A 19161-nucleotide genomic window follows, 5' to 3' on the forward strand; every position below is an offset into this window, starting at 1 on the left:
GTATATGAGTCATAACATTACAGGATATCTATTGGTTTTCTAAAATCTCTAGTTAAACTTCTACGCATAAAATCTGAAAAAAAAAACCAACTAAATTTAGAAAATAAGCGTTATATCTCACACACTAGCTTTCATTACGAGCCCTGATCTGGATTTGAAAATAAGCCCTACGTTCAACTAACAAAAGTCAAAATCTGTAAAAAATGACAGAAAATTAATAACGGAACACATTAAAACCAAAATTATGCCAAAAAAAATTGGAAATAACGGTCATTATCTTAAACACTGGATGACGAATTCAAGGATTTTACCCAAAAATCTATAAGTTCCTAGACTTTCCCATATTTTGATATTTCCCTACTTTTATAGGTTTCCCCTGGTTTGCTAAAACAAAAGTGACTTAGATGATGAAAATTAAGGCAATTATTAAATAATGTCAACCAATTGGTAACCTTACCTTAATTTAGGGTAGCCTTTTCTTATGGGCCATAAAACAACACTTACGGCTGACAAGGTTAGATAAACTGGGTCCAAATTAACCCAGAAGGTAGTAAACCAATAAGATCAATTGCCGACAAGGCCGTATCCAGGGGGGGGGGGCTTGACAGCCCCCCCTCCCTCCCCGAAATGTTTGTCCAACTCGTAAAAACGTAACAAAAATGAATGTAAAAAGAATTCTTTTGGGTTTTTTTTTGTAACCCTCCCATCGAAAAGATCTTTTTGTAACCCCCCCCCCCCCCACACTCGAAAAAAATCCTGGATACGGCTCTGATTGTCAAGTAGCAACAAGAATTTCCGAATAAAAAGAAAACAGGCTAGGGCGAAGGGATAAAATACGGTTCCACCATGAAAGAGGCAATAAGCAAAACGAAACTTACACTCGTCATAATGGAAATTCGACAGGTCCAGAGACTGGGTAAGTGGATCATAACGTCGCTCGAGAACCTGTCTCAATTTTATTTGCATTCTTTCGTCCACAGGGATGTTTTGGATGGGCATGCGCCTGGTCTCACCAAATTCAATCTAAAAATAGAAAAGAAATAACACAATTAGGGAGAAAAGTAATTTTTTTCCTATTTCGTCCAAAAATTTTCGTATGTGCGATAGTGCTAAAGTGACCAAAAAAAGCACAAGTGAGACGGATGGCAACACTGAAATATTTATACTTCATGGTTATACTGACAGGCACCGCTTGTAGAATTGTAGAACTCAATACCCAGACGACGTCTACATTTTCTTAAAAAAAAAGCCATTACATTTCTTGCGCGAGAATAATCCCATAGCCGCAGATGGTTACTTAAGTTAGTGAGGTTATAATTAGGGAAATTTTATTTTTAAACTCAACATTAGTAACTCTAATAGATTAAAATAACATACCATGTGAAGATAAAATATTCACTAATACTTTTGTATCTTCTGAATTCAAGCCTTATTCATAGTTAAATAAAAAAAACTAGTTTTTTCAACTGAAAGTAAAGAGCAGCATCAAAACTTAAAACGAACAGAAATTATCAAGTAGATAAGAGGAGTGGCCCCCACCTAGCTCTTCACGCTAAAATTTTTTAGTACTTATTCAACAACCCTTGTATTTGAGGAGTCATTCTTAAAGAACTGGGACAATATTCAAACGTAAAGAGTGAGGCGTTGAAGAGAGGACCACCCCCCTCATATAAGTAATAATTTCTGTTCGTTTTAAATTTTGATGTTGCTCCTTTATTTAAGTAGAGAAAACTTGTTTTTTTATATTTAATTCCTGATCGTTTTTTAAATAATTCCCAAAAATTCGGCTTCATCTCTACGGAAAAATCCCCCTTCCCCATGGAAAGATCCTCTAAATAACTCAATTATGGTGAAAATTAGCCCAGTACAATTAGGCCTACCTTACCATCACCGCGCATAAAACTGAGTCAGCAAAGAGAAAGTAAGACAAATAAATATAATTTCGTGTAGGAATTCTGGCAAATTCCCCTAGTGTAAAATTTCCCCTGAAAAGTTCATCCCCCGGAAATTTCTCCACGCAAAAAATTCATCCTCCCCCCACCCGAAAATGTATGCACCCTTCCCAATAACAACAAACAATGGGCAAATTGTATATCTTAAAGACATTTCCTTAGTGGCTGTGAGGGGTCAAGTTATCTCTAACGGCACACTCATTGGGCCTTTCAACAATGTTGAACAAAAATGACTATTTAAAAATTTTGATCAGACGAATTTGGGGAAAAAGGGGCGTGTGAAGGGGCCTAGTTCCCCTCCAACCTTTTGGATCACTTAAAATATGGCAATATAACTTTTATTTCCGTCCGAATAAGCCCTCTCTCAAATTTTCTAGCACCATTGTGGTTCGATAGGATAACCCATGAAAAAAAAAACATAAGCAAAACAAAAAAAAATAAATAAACATGCGTCCATTATCTTTCCACTAACAAAAAATATAAAATTCCACATTTTTACAGATAGGAGGTTCAAACCTGTACAATAGAATTCTCTACTACGCTGAATCTGATGGTCTGATTTTCATTACGATTCTTAGACTTTTAAGGGGTGTTTTCCCCCTTTGTCAAAAATCAGGCAAATTTTCTCAGACTCGTAGTCTTTGATGGGTAAAACTTAACTTAGTAAATCTTATGTATTTTGAGTCAGCTTAATAAGTGGATTTTTTTTATATAAATTGCGTTTTTTACAGTTTCAGTTACTATTGAACCTCATCGCTCCTTACCACTGTATATATAATTAGGCAGTAAGTTTACCGCAGATGATTCCTGGCTCTTCATTCTCGGTGCAAACAAAAAGCTCCTCCCACTTATTCATGCATTAGCGGGTTAGTGTGTATGCGTCAATCAATGAGAAAGGGTTCGAAATTGTATTATTCGTAATTGCGAAATCAGAAAAAAACTTGGTGAGCCGTCTTCTTGCTGGAAACCGGGACTAACCAATCGAATTTGGCTTGAGTGCAAAGACCTGAATTGGGAAACTGGCTGCGAGGACTTCCCCCTTGAACAATTTATAAGATTTTTTTTCGCGCACACGTGCATATTACGAAGTAAAATTTAAGAATCGGGAAATCGAGAGACGTACCTATCAAGGAAAATAGACTAGCAAGTAATTATTTTAGTTTTAGTAGTTCAAATATTTGATTATCTCCTTAATGAGCTCCTCAGTACTACAGACAACAAAAATCAAACCAATATCAATAAATATATGTGAAAAGTGGAAGCCACTATATTTAATTTAGCTGCAAGTCTACTTCATGCCTACCACGTAATTTCCCTTTGAGAAAAAATTGATAAAACCTTTAAAACTGCAATATCAATGCGAAGCGCCAAATATCATAATCAAATGTCATAGCGTTATGGCATTATACAAATAGAACTTATTTTTAACTGGATTACCAGTGTAAGTGTATTCTTTTTTTTTCTTTCCATTCTTGAAACAATGTTATTGTGCCATTTGCTGTATAACAGCCCACTATATACACATTTTTACAAATTTACATACAGTGTAACCGCAATGCCAATTGCTCTCCTTTCTTTTTTTATTCTTTAATAATAATTTCTGATCGTTTTGAGTTTGAGTTATTGTAGACTTCTATTTCTACTGATCTTAAGTTTAATATGGCCTTTACTTTTGTTTAAAAAAAACTTTCTTTTTCGTAAAGTTTTCGTAGTATTTTTCGTAAAATTCATACGGCATTTGTATACGGCAGTGAATGGAGTTTGTTTTTTTAATATGTGAGTTTTCTTTTCCTATTTATTTATATTTTTTCTTTTGTTTTGTTTAGTATGTTTTTTATGTTTATGTAAGAATTTTTTTTCCGTTGAGAAAGGCTCCCGGATGTGGGGCCGAAATATTCGGAGCTTTTGTGTTTAATTAATTGTTTTGTATTTCACTGCTTTATAGAAATTAAAACCCGTTTTTCTTGTTTAATTTTTTGTATATGATTTTCAGAACACAAAACAGACTAAAATACAAAACCTTACAGTTTGGCATATCTTTAAATTTTTAAACGACTCAAGCATTGTTTCAATCTAATCTTAGTTCTCTAAGATAAAGAAACAAAACAAAAACAGGCATACCTTTCCTTGGACAGGTAGCGTTATGTGCAACCGTTGTATTGCGCTAGCTGCTTCAGAAGATTCAACAAAGAAAAAGCCAAACTCTCCACGCAGGTGATACTAAAAAAAGAAAAAAAAAGTCAAGGATCATACTTATTATAATCCCGTGTAAAACAAACAATAAATAGAGAACGAGCCCCTCCCCCCCTAAAAAAAACAACTCATTCGTCCATACTTTACGTAGGCTATATTTTCCTGTTTGGGAATTTGGATGAAGTTCAGCAACAATTGAGACCGACCAGCTAAATTGTTTATTGGGCAAATTATAAACACCAGGCCAACTTGCACATATTTTTGTTCTCTATCAAGTTGAGCAGGCTTATGTTAATAGTCACATTATTCATGTCACTAAAGATGTTCTTGTGACACTTTCTAGGGTAATTTCTTAAATGACATCCACAACTAACGATATTCCAATTCCGAATTAATTACTTTCAATAGGTCTTTTACGGCAACCGAAATACAGGCACCAGAAATAACAACGATACATAGTTGGTTACCGCAACAATTTTTCTTACATAAGTTAACATGGTCAGTTAGCATAAATAATAAGATCATATCGTTATCGAAAAAAGTTCATATCGTTATCGAAAAAAGTTCATATCGTTTTTTAAAGCATTAACTAAAGATTATCGAGGTATTTCATGCTTTCAACGACAACGATAACGCAAACTCTCCAAATTTTTTTGTTGTACAACGGATATTGCTGCCACTCTTAAGGTATATCTGCCCTGCATCAATTTGCCATGTAAATTTCTTTACGCCTGTATTTCCTTGTACTGTACTAAGAGCTTGTTAATTTCTGATCGTTTTTCGAATCATGCAAAATCCACATCCGTAGAAGATTTTATGGTAGCCAACTTACGTGTTATCCCGACCACACTCCTGAAGTTGGATCTCCAGAAGATGCCAAAGAACTGTACTTGAAAAAATGACACCAACTATTGAACAACTCAAGAAGTTGCCCGGCATTACGGCTAGCCAAGCCGATAATCCCAAATGGATTTCTAAGAGATTGGAAACTATTTCAAGTACACGATTCTATTCAATCTGTGTTCGGCGACCTGCCACATCTTCCGCGAGATTGGTCAAAGAAATAGTGACAGGAAAACAAATACATTATAACTAGCAAATGACGCACGGAATCCAATGTGAGCCAATTGCAATTACGTGTTTCGAAAGAAAAAAGGGCGAAATTGTTCAAAGATCAGATGATTTTGGCCTTTTTGCTGATAAGGAAAGGTGGTGGCTTGTAGCTTCTCCTGACGGGATATGCGACTCTGGACTTGTAGAAGTTAAAACAATAGCAAATATTCCAAAAGAGAAAACAACAAAAGAAGCTGTACAAGAACATTTAGTGAATAGTTTTTTCCTTAGGTGGGATCCTGTTGAGAACCGTATTGTACTCAAACGTGATCACAAATACAATTACCAAATACAGGGGCTGCTTAATATCTTAGACCGAGAAACTTGCTTTCTAATTGCTTTTGTTGACGAAAGTGATTTCGAAATTGTCGAGATCCAACATGACACGGAATTTTGGAAAAAGATGTTGCCAAAGCTCGACTACTTTTGGGAACAATGCTTGCTACCCGAGCTTATTGACTCAAGGCTCGTACGAAATATGGACGTTCGTGAGCTTCCTGAGGTCAGAGAGGCTCAATCAAAACTGAAAGAAAAAAAAAGATGATCTCTGTAAAGAAACGGAGAATTGACGAAACCTAATTTCAATTTCTGTCTAATCTTCCCCAGGACAATTTTTCCAATCTCCACATGTAAAAAATAGTCACCAAAGAGAAAATAAGATAAATAAAAATAATTTTTATTGGACGTTTCAACTATGCTGAATAAAATGGCTGTCAAAACTTTTATCAGAACATTTTTGAGACAAAAGAGCGTGGTAGGAGCGCTAGTTGCTCTCCATTCTTTTTGGTCACTTAAAAGGTTACTAGAGTTTTTAATTTTCGTTGCGATGAACCTTTTTCCATTATTCTAAGAATACTGGTTCGATACAATCATCCCCAGGGGAAAAAACTAACAAAAGCAAAAAACACAAACTCGCATCTGTGATCTTTCTTCTGGAAAAAACGGATACAGAGTTCCACGTTTTTGTTTGATTTTCAAAACCCCTTTAAGTATAAGAAATCACGTTTTTTCAACTGAAAGTAGGGAGTATCATTAAAACTTAGAACGAACAGAAATTATTATGTATATAAGGGGAGGGGTGGGGGGTGCCACCTCCTAAATACCCAACTCTTGACGCTAAAGTTGTTTTATTATATTTCCAAAAAAACTTCTGATTTTAATTAAAGGGCCCTTGTATTTCAGTAGTCTCTCTGAAACAATTGGGGCAATAAGTCATACTTTAGCATAAAGAGTAAGATATTGAGGAGAGGATAGCCCCCTCAGATACGTAATTATTTCTGTTGAAACACCTAAGTCTTTCAAAATATTTCAGTCCCCTGTTTTGCTTACAAGCACAGTGTCTACTTTGTCCGTCTTGAGTCAACCCAAAAACTTGGTCACCCCCATTGCAATTCCAGTTGGCAAAGCTCATACAATATGAACAATCTCAGTCACCCACTTTCCTGCAAGTCATGTGGAAAAGGTCGGTCATTAATCTAAGAATCATTGTTGGTCTCCAATTACCTTCAAATGGCTTGCAGAACTGATAGACTATTCGAAATGCCCTTACTTACTACTACTTACTTACTTACTATTTACTTACTTACTCGAAATACCATTAATATCGATATCTACCGATAATTCAAATAATTTCAACTTTCAGTTCATTTTATTTTATAATATTTAATTTGTGATCTTTTTTTAAGAAATGCCTGGAAAATCTGCTCTTCTTCCTCCATGTAAACGTCCCCCCCCCCCCCTACCGAAAACCTCTCGCAGAGAAGTTTCTACCCATATAAACCCCCTCTCTCCGTCAAAAAATTCCTCCTGACAATTCCATTCTCGATTCCTCAATAGAGAATTTCTCTCGCTAAAAATTCCCCATGAAGAATTTCTACCGTGAAAATCCCCCTCCCCCACCTGGAAAGAAAATTCGTCTTAACATCGCCACATGTAAAATTGAGTTGGTAAAGAGAAAGTAATAGGATAAAACGGAAATAATTTTTTTGGTTATCTGTTTGTCATTTATTAGGTCAGAAAAAATACCGTCATAGGGGGGGGAGGCACTGGAAAATTTGTGAACTTCAAAGAACACATTTAAGTTTCCAAGATTTTTCTTTTCTTGTCGTTAATCAAATAAAGACCGCTGATAACGATGAACGATGTGTTTCCGTTTGGAAAAACAAAAGTAACCCGTCGGCAACAGTCTTGTCACTGGTCACATCAAGACTTTTAAATAAGAATGAACTTTGAATTCATAAATCTTATGTGGGGATAATTAAACTAAATTCATCGTATTCTAAGATCGGACAAACAGGAAGCAGATTACATTTTTACTTCCAATTTGCTATTTAATAGGCTAGAAAAAGATTCAATGAAATGCAGGGTAGAGTTTGGCAAAATTTGTAAACTTCAAAAGAGATTTTTTACCTTTTCACTTAGTGTCCTAACAGTTTTTAATTCCAATAGGAATCCAGCCTTTTGAAGTCTTCTATTTTAAAAGCTGGCAGAAAACCAAAATCCTCTATATCATCTCTCCCTCTTTTTATCTTTTATTAATTTGTTATTCGTTATTTATTAGCTAGTGTTTGACTAGTATTCGTATTCCCTCCTTTTCAGGCCGTAGAGATTTTGTGGGGATCAGTGAATTATGTTTTTCTGATGATATTGTATTTTTATAATTATTGTTTTATATTATTAAGATATGTTTTATTATTGAAAAAAATAAAGGAAATAAAACATTTTTTTTGCTATCTGTTTGCTATTTAATAGGCTAGAAAAAATGCCTGCATAGGAGAGAGGGCATTAGAAAATTTGTAAACTTCAGAGAAGACATTTGAGTCTTCAAGAATTTTTTTTCTGTCGTTATCCAATTTAAGACCGGTGATAACGACAAACGATGATTTTCCCGTAAAAAAAAAAACGTCGGCAACTGTCTTGTCACCTTTATGCAAAGACTCGTAAATAAGAATGAATTTCATTGGTTGGCTTCGGCTCGCCTTTTATTTTCATTTTGACCAATGAACTAAGTCGGGATGAAATCTAAAAAGATTGATTTCAACACTAACTAGCGGATTTGGTCGGTCCAGAGGTAAGGTATAAAATACCTTGAGGAATCATTACATAGTGTTTTTTTTATACATCACTAATGATTCTACTTCTCTTGCCTGTTGTGAATAGCAACAGAAAGGGTTTACCTTCTTTGCAATCAAACTACCAAAATGGCAGAATTTCTTTCAATTCTGGTTCTTTTTTAACCACTGATTTCTCTATTTTTAAAGTTTCTTAACAGATATCCCACCAATAGACGGTTCTAGGGGAAACTTGCCCCGGGCGGAGAAATTTTAGGGGCGCAAAATTTCATTATCCCAGACAATTGGCAAACACTGCCTAAATTATCGCACTTGAAAGATTTATGATCTAAATTTGCGAATTTAAGGACGAAGCAGTTACACTTTTTGGCTTCCAGTCACACAAATTGAAATTGTCGCTTGACTCTCATTTCAACTAGATGTAACATATCCGTCTTTCTACTAGCAAAACATTTCTCAAACCACTTCATTAAACGGTTTGTCATTTTTGCAATTTATTTTTACTTCTTTGTGTTTATCCAACCAAACTTAGAAAATACATGTCCTGTTTGGTATTTCGCTCTAAGAAAAGAACAAAGCAAAGAAATTGAACAGGTTCAGAAGAGATCACTACAAATCATCTACGGAAGATTCCCGTTGCCTTACTCTTCTATCTACACGCATTTCAACTTGACTCCCGTTATATACGTCGTAAGAGGGTTGTACATAAAATTTGGCTCAACCCTACTCCTCCATCCCATCTAAAAAATCTTCCTCTCGCCCCCTTTTGTCCCTCTTAGATCCCGACTCTCTAAAGAGGCACCTGTCTAAGTATCCAAAATTAGAACTAGTTTACTCCAGATCATAGCGCTATTCATAAGCCGAAGTTTCATAAATATTCGAATATAATATTCAAAAAAAAAAAAATATAAATAAATAAATAAAAAAAAATAAATTAAATATTCAAACAAACCGAAGTTTTGTTTGTGTTTTTGGTAAGTTTTTTATGATTTGAACCATTTTGATTATTATAGTTTTGAATTTTTTTTAAGTTGGGATCCATTGATTTTTTTTTTTTACTTTTAGATACCATGTTTGGGCAATGCTTATGGAAGTTTGTACCTTTTTTTCGATAAATCATTTTACTGCATTATTCGTGGATGCACTTTTTCTGAACAATTCGACCACTCTGATTAAGAAGATTATCTTGAAATTTTCATCAAAAGAAATTTGAGACTAAAAGCCCAACTGATTTCAGCCTCAAAAAGTGCGCAACAAACTTTTATTTCCAGTCGAGTGAGCCCATTCTTCCAGCTTCTAAAACTATGGTGCCAGAAAACAAGAAGAAACAATACTTTTAACCAAGGCAGCGATACTAAATTGACTTTGAAAAGCGTCAACACTGGTAAACAATGAACTATACAGCTCGTTTCAAGTAAAGAACAAAAAAAAGAGAGAAATTTCAATGAAGAACAAACGAACGGGACTACTGCCAGTAGAAAGAAATGATAAAAACCAAAACGATGCAGGTATTTCGCCTATATGAAAACGAGGTGGAGAATAAATAAACTAAGAATAAATTATAAACAAATAAAAAACAAACCCAAGGAAACAAATTTGCTTCGGTCTTCGCATCTAAGTGGCTCTATTACCTTCTGTGGCTTATGATGATCAGTTGCGACAATCGTAGATATTAATGTTGATTTTTTTTTTCTTGCTTTTGGTTTTTATATGTTTTTAATTTATTCTTAGTTTATTTATTCTTCACCTCGTTTTCATATAGGCGAAATATCTGCATCGTTTTGGTTTTTATCATTTCTTTCTACTGGCAGTAGTCCCGTTCGTTTATTCTTCATTGAGATTCTTCTCTTTTTTTTTGTTCTTTGTCATGGCTGGCCAGTTCGGCTGAAGACCTTTCACTTGTTTCAAGTATATTTTGTTGTGAAACAGGATTGCCTTTTTTATCTTTCTTTTGTTATTGCGAGGGACTTCCTTTTGCGTAAAGTCTACTGAGGAAGTTGATAATGTAGGACCGAGAAGGGAAGAAAAGATGCATTACATTTAGATAATGCCAGCGACCCTGAATCACGCAGGAAAAGTTTGGAAGAATGTAACTGTGTCAATAATAGCCCTTGACAAGTTTCTTTACTTTGGCAATACCATTACTATGGGTAGAACCATTACTATGGATAGAACCATTACTATGGATAGAACCATTACTATGGATAGAACCATTACTATGGATAGAACCATTACTATGAATAGAACCATTACTATGGGTAGAACCATTACCATGGGTAGAAGATGCAGGGAAGACAGGATGCAAAAAAGCAAAAGCGCAAGTGTTTTGGTCGTCTTAGGGTAATAGGGGAGATCAAAGGACTGAGGAACTGAAGTGGAGACTCAGGCTTCCAGAAAAACAGTAGTGAGTGATGCTAAACAAGGCACAGAAGCACAGCCACTAGAGAAAAAAAGAGGAATATACGAAACATGTTCTTCACGTTGTTCAAGAGTATTTTTGCGCGTAAAATTTTACAATGCCATGCCAAAGGCAAATTTTAACCTCACTCAGAGTGGATACGTTAAGTGGCTTATGTAGCTGTGATTAAGTAGTTTATCCTGCATGAAATTTAGCAGTCGACTCTTATATACCTGTTATGTTTTAAAACGCCATTTAAAGTTAAATGAAGTGGCTTATTTTTAATGAAAAAATTTAAAAGTTAGTTAAGTGACTTGATTAATTATCCAACTTTAAGTTTTACTTTACCATTTATTAAGTATTACAGGATCGTTGGAACTTGTTTATATTACTCAATATGCCATATGATGTTTTAAACAGTAATCAAAAGTTATTCAATTGGCTGATTATTGCTCATTGAAATTGAAGTTAAATACATGTTTTGTTTTAAAGGCTCATAGGTAGTATGAATACGTTTGAAAACACGTTTAGAAAAACGTGCCACCAAAGATTGTTGAACATCCATTGGATCCAAAATATCCAAAACCAGTCAATACGAGATAACACTAGACAACCACTTGTGGTCGACGTCATCAGAGTGCGTAGATTGAGATACTTAGGACATGTTCAACAAATGGATGACAAGTTACTTCCCAATGCTGTCCTTCAATGGTAGCCAGCACGCAATCGTCAGAGGAGAAGGCCCAGGAATACATTACGGCAAAACTACCAGACTGACCTATGCAGCCTTAACAATCTTATCTAACCAGAGTGGGAGGATGTAGTAGCTGCAGCGAACCAAAGGAATGAATGGAGGCTCTTCTCCTTGGATGCCTCTGGCTGTACAGACCGTAAGTTAAGACAGTGTCCAAAGTAAGACAGCAGCTTATAAAGTAAGCAGCAAGGAAGGTAGCAGCAGCAAGGTAAGCCACTTACTGATTAAGTGGCTTACTCTGCATTCAATTTGAGATTCAATACTTATTTTGCTTTAAAGGGTCATTCTGACTCCGATAAAGTGGAGCCAGTTTGTCAAATAAATTTATAAGGTAATTAAGCTGCATGATTGGGCGATTAAATGTATTGTTATGCCAAGAATTTGATATTAATGGTAATTTAAAGTTAGTTAAGCGGTATTTGTTTAAATACACTTTAAAATACAAATAAGTTTAATATAAATAAAAATTTTGTTTCATTTAGAAATTTGTATTAATATTGATATAATTAATATGAAAGTTAGTAAATCAGCATTTGAATATATTCAATAATAACGGTTTCAACTAAATTTTAATTAATTTAATTAAAGAGTCCCTAAAAGTAAATGCCTTTGAAGGTTTTAAAAAAATTACAACTAAAAAAATAAATAGACTGAGACATGGAGTGGATGCTGCTATTGAATTTTGTTAAAATAGCAAACTATTTATAAACAGACCATGTTCAAGCTAAACAAAGAAAAAAAAAGCAACAGTTGATGAAGTTTAAAAAAAAACACAAAAACATGACATTCAATTCTAAAGCAATGGAAAAAAACAACAACAAAAACTATTATCTGGTCAAAAGGACGATAAATATAGAGCAAAATCAGCTTTTTTAATGTTAGAACACAGGAAGTTTATAATCTTCCTATCTGTTAGTCTTAGTCTAAAATGGTATCTTCGTATAGCTCATGAAGCTGAATACGCAATGGAAACATTAATAATTTGTTTGCCCAAAAGCCAACAAGGGTTACTTGAAAACAAAACAACAATCAACAAAATTGAGTAAACCATTATCAGCCTATAGAACAAAGTCCTAGTCTTGTTCTAGTCTAGTATTGTTCAGTCCTAGTCTTAAAATTTCCCAGCTTCAAAATTTTTCAAAGGTCTTCTTTTTCAGCAATTTTTAGAATAGGCCCGCTAGCTCGAAATATCCTCCTCGGGATATTTATCATTACAAAACTACCAAGAGTGGGGTTTGATTGCAGAGCAGCTTAAAGTTTAAGCAGCACCTTCAGAAGTGACACTTTAGGTGCTCCATGCCAAAAAGACTTCTGGGAATGGATATCCCAAGGTATTCCCAATGGATTTCCCAAGGTATTGCAAATCAGAGTTTTATACAACCATCTCATTGGTTCGATATGATTCTCTCGCAGAAAAGAAAAAAGGAGAAAAAAACTAACAAAGGTAGAGCAGCTTAAAGTTTAAGCAGCACCTTCAGAAGTGGCACTTTAGGTGCTCCATGGCAAAAAGACTTCTGGGAATGGATATCCCAAGGTATTCCCAATGGATTTCCCAAGGTATTGCAAATCAGTTTTATACAACCATCTCATTGGTTCGATATGATTCTCTCGCAGAAAAGAAAAAAGGAGAAAAAAACTAACAAAGGTTGAGCAGCTTAAAGTTTAAGCAGCACCTTCAGAAGTGACACTTTAGGTGCTCCATGCCAAAGACTTCTGGGAATGGATATCCCAAGGTATTCCCAATGGATTTCCCAAGGTATTGCAAATCAGAGTTTTATACAACCATCTCATTGGTTCGATATGATTCTCTTGCAGAAAATAAAAAAGGAGAAAAAAACTAACAAAGGTAGAGCAGCTTAAAGTTTAAGCAGCACCTGCAGAAGTGGCACTTTAGGTGCTCCATGGCAAAAAGACTTCCGGGAATGGATATCCCACGGTAAGCCCAGGGAAGATTCTTCCGGGTCCTGTAAGTGAATACAGGGAAGATTTTGAAGATGAAGTGAATAAAGAAGCCCAGGGAAAATTCTTCTGGGCACTGAAAGTGAATACACTGTGAACACCCCTGGACTTAAAAGTAGTAAAGACAGTACAAACAGCAGATAACAGTTCTAACAGGAGGTGAGTCATTTTTTGAAAAGTTTTGGTTTGTATAAGATTGCCTTGGCGCAAGAATGCAGCAAAAAGTTGGACATCACCAGGACTAAAAGCCCTTTGAAGGTGATTCCATGGATTTGAGCTAGTTCTGGATTCAAACTAATCAGAAGATCAGAAAGCTGCAGTGATGAATGCATCTATCCTTTTTGCACGTGTCTCCCCAATCCCTGGTAAAAGCCTTGGGTATCCCCCTACCAGTGAAGAGGAATATTATTTAAGATGTTTATATAATTTAAATTAAATAAATTCAGAACGGAAGAGTAGACTTTTTAGCCCCCCACCCCCCAAAAAAAATACGGTAGCTTCTTCTGGTTATAAAAAGTATAAAGCAAAAGACTTACATAAAAAGGCACAAAAGGTACAGGACAAGCTTCAATTATCGATTTGAGCAATTCATCTTTTGTAGCCTTTACATTCTTGATCTGAAAAATAAGAAAATATAAAAACAGAAATATACCAAAACATGATGAAAATATAATACTTTAGTGGGCTATATATTTGTACATTAGGGGGGGATGGGGTGGAGTAAAGCAAGTCTGCACGCAAACTGTGTTAGCTAAAATGATTCTGCATATTATGAAGTAAGAATTGTTTTCTAACTTTACGCTTTCCAAATACTTTACCCCCCCCCCACCCCCTAAAGTGCAAATGTATAGCCCAAATTATATAAGTCCAATGTATTCTGTCACCCGTCACTTTTTTCCACCAAGTGTAAGCTGTTTCTCTCTTAATATAGACAGATAAAACCGGTTTGTTCTCGAGTGTGTACCATTATGTACACAAGTACCTTTTTTCTTCTGCTTTTTCATTTTTGACTTAATATAAGAAAAGGAAATGACCAAAAATGAGGGTTTTAAGGCCAAACGAGAATACTGAATAAACAAACAAAGTGAATATTTCGAGAGGACAACCGCCTCTCTTCTTCAGCGCGAAACGAAATAATTTTTTCAAGAAAAGCGCCAAAGAAAAAAAACCCAACAAAAACAAACACGGAAAGTCAATGTGAAAAGAAACCAAAAAAACAATTAAAAAACCAAATAATTAAAAGATGAATAAAATTCAATAATAGCCAAGAATTACAAGAATTAAAACCAAATACCTGACAACCATAAAAGCGAGTCATTCGCCAATATCCGCGATTTGCACAAATTCCAAAAATTATAAACTACCATCAACGGATACTAGCAAACAACTCTTTTAATTATTATTCATCTTTTATTAATATTTGTCTTTTAATTATTATTTAATTATTATTAACAATTATTCATCTTTTGGAAGTACCTTGAAAAGCAATTGAAATCTTAGGACTACCTTGCTGAAGCAATCGAGAATCTTGTTGATTGTGTAACTTGGTTTTTGTAAGGACTCCAATTAAGCTTACTACTCTAAATTCTGAACCAAATGTTGATGTAGTAAGTTGAAAGTTGTAACCTTTGACACGCACCTATCCAGAAAATTAGAAAAGATTGTATCCAACTTCTCATTTCCTTAAGCTTTGCTTGAACTCTGTTAAATACCCATTCATAACGGATGTGCTGTCATAACTTTGGGCAATACACAGCATCAAATCTACGCCAAGATTTTCTATAGTTTCACATTCCAAAGTGTATAAGCTCAGGGAGACAAGGTTTTGCATGTAAAAGCAGCCAATTGGACACTACTAATTTTCCATCTTATTTATAACTGAGTGTAATCACCTAGAAGTGTCTTTTTTTCTAGAAACGTCTTTTGTCTCATTGACAATAGCTAAGTCAATAGCTGAAGTATCAGCAGCAATTATCTTAAATTCTGAATATGCTGAAATGCAATGCCAATCTCTTTCAGAACGATCATGTTGCTAATATAGCAGAATTGTCTTTCCATTTGCAAATCTTAACTCACCAAAAGCCCTTTTTCCAGCAGTTCTTCCAGTCCATAGACCAATAAAAAAATTCAGCCAAAAACAAGCCCAATCAGAAAAATAGCAACAAGCAACACAAAACATGGTGTTTAAGTTTCTCAAGTATTTAATCCATTCATATGTCTTAAAGTAGATGTTCCTGCAGCTGAACCCTCATGTAACTGAACCTTGTGCAACTGAACCACTGTGCAACTGAGTCCCCGTGCAACTGAACCCTCATGCGACCGAACCCTTGCACTCAGTTTTTCAGTATTCTACAAATATGAGGCAATATCATGGGGTAAAATACAAGTTAGAATCTTTACATGTTTAATCTTGTTGGAAATGTTTGTTTTTAAAGTCATAATATGTAGAGATGTCTGTCAAGATCATTCATAAAACAGGTCTTTTATGTTTTGATCTTCTACATTAGTAAATTTTAAACTCTTGAGTTAAGTATTTAACTGTTCCTGGAAAGTTTCTCTCAACTTTTATTCTTGGAGTCTATCAGTGTCAACAGCAAAACTTAACTTTTTTATGATTCATCTTGACAGGCATTAATGTCATGACTTCAAAAAGCCAATTTGGCTTGTTTAGTATAGCACATATAAGAAAACAACAATGAAATAAAATAGCAAAATTAAAGTGGACAGCTCCACACCACCTAATTTAAATCACTGTCTTTTAAGCTACAATTAAAGTTAATTTAAATTTTGTCAGTAGCCTCCTTGTAACTTACAGTTATTCTATTCCAAAGTTCAACACCACTAGGAATATGCCTTGGTCCTCCTCTTCTATAGTCACGCCTTGGCTCTTGCCTTTCTTCTCTAGCATAACTTAAATCTTCTTGTAGCTGCCTATCAAAATGGTATTTCTGCCCCTTTTTCTTCTGACGACCAATTCTTCCATCCCGAAACCGAGGAAAATCTTCTCTTCTATGATGCATCCTTTGATCATAGCATTCCTCTGAATCTGAGAGAAAAACAAATTACTTTACTAAGTAAAATAAACATACAAAAACTCTCAGTTTATTATCATATCATATAATCAGATATTGCTGTACCTGATACATGTCTGTATCTCTTATTATCACAACAAGGAGTGGGACAATGAACCAGAAATGAAAATTTTGGCATAAAGTTTTTTATTGATGTTTTGATCCTTGTCCCTCCTTACTCAGATGACTCAATAGTCCATGAAGGATGAAAATACATTAAATTACACAAAAATATATCAATGGAAAAGAAATCAGAGTGAAAAAAACTGATAAAAAAGTATAAAAGATAGCACAGAGAAATATTAACACAGAGTACAAAGAAGAAATCTAATAGTTAGACTCAATGGAGTGTTGTTCTTGGCCTATTATCTGTGTTGATGTAAAGTATCAAATCTGTTGCAGTAGATGTGGTCCAGGGATTACAGTTGGAGAACAATACTAAATACAATTTCTCCTAGGTAAGAACTTGTTTGGACTATCCCACCTCTGTTGTTTGCTATTAAATTAAAAAACTTAAAAACAAGTTGTATGGGCAAATAAAAATCCTCAAATGTAAATTCTATAAAAACTGTCTTCTTTTATTATTTCTACAAATCTTGGGATAAGTATTGGCAACTTTTTGAGATAAATTGTAGCAGTTTTCTGACCATTTTGTGCATACAAATTCTTTCTAGCACAATTTAAGCATTCTGCATCAGTTTCTATTTTGCAGACAAAAATACTAAATTAAAAGTAAGACAAGCAACTTTTTAACTAACATCTTTATTCTCTCTCAGAAACCCATAAGCATTACTGAAGATAATGATTGACAGTTACTTGAGTGCTATAATTGCCCAAATTTACATGCTATGCAGCAATCTCTGGTGCTACAGTAAACAAAAATTGCACGCATCACAGCTTTAACAGCAACACATGCACAGTCTGTTTGAGTGTACTTAACTTTGTTTTTATTTCAATTTTGCTGTTTTTGCAGTATTTCTATTGTAATAGAATAAAATATGTATCCTGAGCTGACCAGAGCATTGAATGGGGAAATACACATGCAAAGCTAGTATTTAAGTGTATTTAGATTATTGTCATGCATAATAAACATTGAAACATATTTTGACGTGAGACACACCATGTAATTGCATTTTCTATACCTATAGCACATGCCAGATTATCTGTTTTCTAGAAAAAGCAAAGGGAAAACTAGAAGCAGGAGAAGCAGTCTAGACTTAGTGTTTTTTTTATTGTTTTAACAGGTTTATCAGCTATCCCAGGGCTCTAGCCAAGAGTTTCTTCAGGGGGAAGGGGGGCTGCAATTTTTTTTTTAAGCACATCAAAAATTTATTTATATGCAATTTTGCTACATATTTTACAAGTTTGGAAAAATTTCAGGGGGGGGGGGTGCGTACGCTCCTCCTCCATCCTAAGCTTCTTTCAAAAGCCTCCTCTTCACACCCTCCCATTTCCTTGAATCTTTTCTTACAACATCATCCCACCCCATCTGGGGACAGCCTGATTTTTGTACAGTTGGCCAACAAGGAAAATCTTTGGCAATATGTTATCCTTCATCTACAAAATGGTTAGATGCCATCTCAACCTTTGTCTGATTATAGCCCTAGTAAATGAGGTAGTACCTCATTTTTGTACAACTTACTGTTTGAAATAAAGTCAGTGAGTTGGGTACCCAAAACAATCTGTTGGCAATTTCTCTTGAAACCATCTAGCAAATCTTCTTCTATTTTTGGAGCACCCACACTTCAAAACCATACTTAACCTTTGTCACCACTGCAGCTTCCTATTCTTCCAAAAATTTTTCAATTGTGAAAAAAAACCTGGACTTAAGCTATTCTACTTTTAACATCTTTACTGTACCTACTATCATTAATAATAATAAAATGAAAAAAAGTTTTTTTTAGACTGAATAAAGGAGCAGCATTAATTCTTAGAATGAACAGAAATTATTCTGTATATGAGAGGGGTTGTGCCCTCCCAGATACTGTGCTCTCCACTCTAAAGTTTTTTAGTACTTTTAAAAAGCTTCTTATTGTTTTAATTAAATAGCCTTTGTTCTTCAAGAATTCTTCCTAAAGAACTGGGACAATGAGTCACACTTTAGCATAAAGTTGTTCCTTACTTTAAGTTGAAAAAAAAACTTGTTTGTTTTAAATTTAATTTCTGGTTGTTTTTTTAATAATGCCAGGACATTTGGCCCCCTTCCATGGAACCCCCCCCAAAAAAAAATACAATTCCTCCAACCTATAATACCCCCCAGACAATTTCCTCTTAATGAAAACTCCCCCTCAAAAATTTCTGTGATAATTCCATCTGAAAAATTATCCTTAGCATACTTTCATTTGGAAAAAATTTAAATCTATGTTTGTTTATTAAATTATGTCCAAAATCCCCCCATGGAAATGTTTTCCCAGAGCCCCCCCCCCCCAGTACAAAGGTGCTCCTGCAGATAATTCTTCCTGTAGAAAATTATCACATGGAGAATTTTTCCCATGGACTCCCTCCAAGGGAAGTTCCTCCAGATCTTTCCAATCACTTGCCAACAACTGAGGTGGCAAAGAGAAGGCAAGACCAATAAAAATAATTTTGATTAGGAATTGTGGCAAATTCACACTGGAAGCTCCTAATGCAGGGTTTACACCCTGAACAC

The 19161-nt window shown here is 34.8% G+C and overlaps 1 protein-coding gene across 1 annotated transcript in view; it reads right to left on the reverse strand.

Moving 5' to 3' along the window:
- LOC148940379 (nuclear RNA export factor 1-like) overlaps positions 1-19161 on the reverse strand; it is a 65750-nt gene that overhangs the window by 36932 nt on the left and 9657 nt on the right. Inside the window, exons 2-5 of the mRNA XM_089106387.1 lie at positions 16254-16486; positions 13977-14057; positions 4074-4172; positions 879-1023 (exon numbers count right to left, since the gene is read on the reverse strand). Coding sequence (XP_088962513.1) covers positions 879-1023; positions 4074-4172; positions 13977-14057; positions 16254-16486 — 558 coding nt within the window. The remainder of the gene's footprint in view (positions 1-878; positions 1024-4073; positions 4173-13976; positions 14058-16253; positions 16487-19161) is intronic.

The sequence above is a fragment of the Artemia sp. Qi Xiang Cuo genome, chromosome 20 (assembly GCF_049724085.1).
Source record: "Artemia sp. Qi Xiang Cuo chromosome 20, ASM4972408v1, whole genome shotgun sequence".
NCBI lineage: Eukaryota > Metazoa > Arthropoda > Branchiopoda > Anostraca > Artemiidae > Artemia > Artemia sp. Qi Xiang Cuo.